Source organism: Coregonus lavaretus (genome assembly GCF_964263955.1).
Source record: "Coregonus lavaretus genome assembly, chromosome: 29".
NCBI classification, from domain to species: domain Eukaryota; kingdom Metazoa; phylum Chordata; class Actinopteri; order Salmoniformes; family Salmonidae; genus Coregonus; species Coregonus lavaretus.
Window position 1 is genome coordinate 10,656,478 of NC_140016.1, and position 4,266 is coordinate 10,660,743.

General features: G+C 41.6%; 1 protein-coding gene across 1 annotated transcript; it reads left to right on the top strand.

The window, feature by feature from the left end:
* Nucleotides 1-2,275: 2,275 nt before the first annotated feature.
* her11 (hairy-related 11) lies at nucleotides 2,276-3,908 on the top strand (the record flags this gene model as incomplete). The annotated part of the gene is made up of 4 exons (XM_084146997.1): nucleotides 2,276-2,341; nucleotides 2,572-2,667; nucleotides 2,769-2,862; nucleotides 2,998-3,908. The coding sequence occupies 4 exons, from the start codon at nucleotides 2,276-2,278 to the stop codon at nucleotides 3,906-3,908; spliced, it is 1,167 nt and encodes a 388-aa protein (XP_084003123.1).
* Between the last annotated feature and the right edge of the window lie 358 nt (nucleotides 3,909-4,266).

Genomic DNA, 4,266 nt, shown 5'->3' on the forward strand with positions numbered 1-4,266 from the left:
TACAATTGATCGACATCATTGTAGACCGACCTCTATGCACACCTGGAACCAAAATGACCCTGAACCACTTCTACCCCCAAGCCATAAGACTGCTAAATAGTTAACCAAATAACTACTATCTGCATTTACCCTTTTTGCACTAACTTTTTTTGACTCATCACATACGCTGCTGCTGCTACTGTTTACTACCCTATCTGTCACTTTATTCCTGGTTAGGCCTATATGTACATATATGTATATATATATAACTCAATTACCTCTTACCCCTGGACATCGACTCAGTACTGGTACCCCCAAGTTATGGTTACTCATTGGGTATCTATTATTACTTTTATCATTACGTGTTTTACTTTTCTATTATTTCACTATTTTATTTATCTCTGCCTTGTTGGGAAGGGCCCGTAAGTTAGCATTTCACTGTTAGTTCACATGTGACGAATACAATTGGATTTGACCTTCTCATTGTTTAGAATGTGCATAAAAGCGGCACACTTGTTCCAAAAGATGGCTCATGGCACCCACACACCCGCCCACTCCTGCAAATACACACGCTCACGCTTAACACCTAGGTGCAACCTTACCTTGACACTCCATTAGCTATTAACCAAACCCGACCGCCCCACCCACCCTACCACACACACACAATCACACCTGCATCATTAGGGAGTGAATTGTTCTTTACCTTTTTACGCACATCCTTTGGCCTTTGTTAACCTTGAAACTACACTTGCAATAATTTTGTTAGCCTACACTTGAAATAGTATAAATAGCACATTACCCACTGGACTCAGACGTCAGTTCAAAGTCCAGTTTTGATTTACATTTGATTTTAACTGTCAACTAAAATGAATTCAACGAGAAATCAACACACATGTGAACCATGTCATTGGATAGGTTAAAAGTTGGGTGAAAATAGACAAAAATTAATTCCCGAAATTGCAAATGAAATTGCAATCAGTTTTCCACGTTGATTCAACATTGCATTTTTTGTTTAAATGACATGGGAAACAACGTTTATTCAACCAGTGTGTGCCCAGTGGGTATTGTAGTGACTTCAATAAATATTATTGTGATAGTGGGCCTATGGTTAATTGGGTAAGCTGGGTTGTGTATTGAATTCACCACCCTCTCTCCTGGAACAGTCCTGTTCTCACTTGGCCTGTAAGTATAACGACACTTTACGGAGTGTGCCGATATATCACACATCATAAAACATAACGATTCACCTGTTTGTCACTTCTTCACTGTTCCCATGAGAAAGTATATTTTCCCATAGGCACACTTCCATGGTGCCAGATGCACACACAACGAAATGGCATTTGTAGACAGGAGAAAATGCAACCTACAATTGTGACCCTTTAAACAACAAACTGGGTCGCCATAATATACTAGTGTTGTTTAACATAATAGCATTTTATTTTCTTCATTGCTGCATCTGCTGCTTAGCATTATTATAACCCTGATATAGTCTATAGGCTAATAATAATTCGTTATTCGACAACGTGATCAGTAAAAAACAGAGCCAAATGTGATTTCCTAGGTGTTAAACATTTGCTATGGTCTTCCCGTACAGTATGTATCCAAGAGGTGTTAACTCATCACCATGCTCTCTCCATCGCTCTCTGATTTCCGACTATTTTACATTTTTTTTTGTTGCTTTCGAGCAAATCTAACTCTAAAAACAAGAACTAATCCTACTGTTGATAATTATTTAGTATGGTGACGGGTGTTTATCAGATTAGCCTAGTTTTAAATAGAATTTGAATTAGAAATACAAAATTAAAATCGAAATTAATGACAAATATGGCCTCATATGTTATTCAGCAAGAGAGCTTTGAAATAGTGGATTTTCCCATTAGTTTAGCATTTCGTATTTTATTAGGATCCACATTAGCTGTTGCCAAGGCAGCAGCTACTCTTCCTGGGGTCCTGACAGAGATAAAACATTACATCAAACAAAATATTGTGCATTATACAAATGTACATTGCTCCATTATTACATTACAATATTACAATACTACATGACATTAAAACTTCCCACCCATAAACACTATCTTAATTTATCTAATTTTATTTAAATTACAATGAAGTTGCAGGAGAGAATTTTCGGAGTTTTAAGTTACGTCACCGTCACCTCTACACCAATCTCTGTGGCCTCTGTGATATATAAACTGGTTTAGCACTGCGCACCCCCATTCAGTCAACACCCGTGACCCGAACTGCAAGGATCTCACCAGTCCGTGCCATTTTTCATCTGGACATTTTTTCTTAAAAAATGGGCACAATGATGAAGAAGAAAATTCGAAATTCAAACCTGAATAATACCAAAAGTATAAAAAGGGTGAGTAGGAACGGGTATTTTTAAACTCTGATGTTGGTATGTTTTCAGATGTGTCATGTGTAGGCTATGGGAAATGCATGGAAACATTGAATTATAATAGCCTTATGCTTTTCAGAATGGTATTATGGCTGTACCTAAATTAAGGTAAACTAGGCCTATACAAACATAAATCAGTTTGATTACAATTTGCACCTCGCCCCCCCCCCCCCCCCCCTCTTGTCTCGATGCAGTTGTTAAAGCCGGTTATAGAGAAGAAAAGACGAGACCGAATAAATCAGAGTCTTAGCGAGCTAAGGACTTTGTTGCTGAACTATACATTAGATTCGGTGAGTTTTTCAATCCTATCTAGCATTCATTGTTGTAGTCTGTGAGTCTATAGGGCCATCCAAATCAGTCTATTCACTCTATTAATCTTGACCACTCACAGCGTTTACAGAACCCCAAACTGGAGAAAGCAGAGATTCTAGACCTGGCTGTAGAATATCTTCAAAAAAGGACAGACAAACGAAGCATGAGCAAAGGTAGGTCTATCTAATTAGCTCTATACCTATGTGTGTTGTGAATGATCATCTGCAATGCATGAAATTGTCTGCAAAAATTCACAATAAATAAAAAATGTCCCTCTCCTCTCCCACCCGTTCACTTTTTTTAAATAGATTGTTCCACCCAGGCTGTGTGTGGGCCGAAGGAGGTGCAACAGGATATTCACAGTGAGGTTTCCATGGCAGGCGTCCCCATTCCCCCAGCAGCAGCAGCATACTCCAGGTCTGCTCTCCCTGCCATCTACACCGCAGGCTTCCAGCAGTGTGTTTCTCACCTGGCTGGCTTCATGGGCAGCAGCAGCCCCTTGGAGAGAGAGGGCTTCATCCTCCTCCAAGGGCTGAAAAGCTACATAGACAGTCAGTACCCAACCACAAACCCCAGTACAGCCATGTACCCATCCAGTCAGTACCCAACCACAAACCCCAGTACAGCCATGTACCCATCCAGTCAGTACCCAACCACAAACCCCAGTACAGGACAGCTGCAGTGCCCATCCTCTTCCTCAACAACAGACTTCCATCTGAGGTCGGGTGGGAAGGAGATGGCTCATTGGGCAGACATGGTGCCTGTGAGAGAAGGATGCCGTCACTCTAAACAGGGGGCTGTTCTCTGTCTCTGCAAATCCACTTTGTCGACCACCCACCATTCTTCCTGCCAACCTGGTGGCCACTCGTACCTCTTGACGCCTGACTACCTCTCCCCACCTCTGTCTCCCTGCCTTTCTTGTTCTCCTTCAGCTTTCACCACCCCTCCTCCCTATTCCTCATTTCCCTGTCACTTTCTTTTCCCTCCCAGCCTGTCACCTATTTCCTCCGACCCCTCCTGCTCTGGATCCCTGTCGCTACATAACATCCCACCTCCTCCAGTTGGTTTTTCACCCACCCTCCCTCTCTCAAGTCCTCCCACCCTCCCTCTCCCGAGCCCCCCTCTCCTCTCATTTCCCTCCCTTACCTCTCAGCTGTCCCCTGGGTCTGCGCCGAGGCGAGAATTATTTATTAACTCCACACACTGGAGACCCTGGTAGAAAGCCAGGTGCGCACAAAGTGACTATGAAACAGTTCAACTGGACCAACGTTAGAGAAACTGACAAGAGGAGAGAGCCAACTGGTGGAGATCATGGAGGTAACCGGAACATGACTCTGCTGCTGCTGACATTTAATGTGGTGCTCTTCTCCTTTAATTGACTCTCCTCATCATTTCTGAAATGTCCCCCATATTTGTAACGTCAATGTTTATCATCTCTCTCTCACTTTTTAGATAAGGCTTGTAAATATGAGTTGCATAAACTGTGTATAAATGAATATATATATATATACAATATATTTACAGGATAATATATATATATTGTCCTGTAAATATATTGTTAGAGAATAAACTGAACT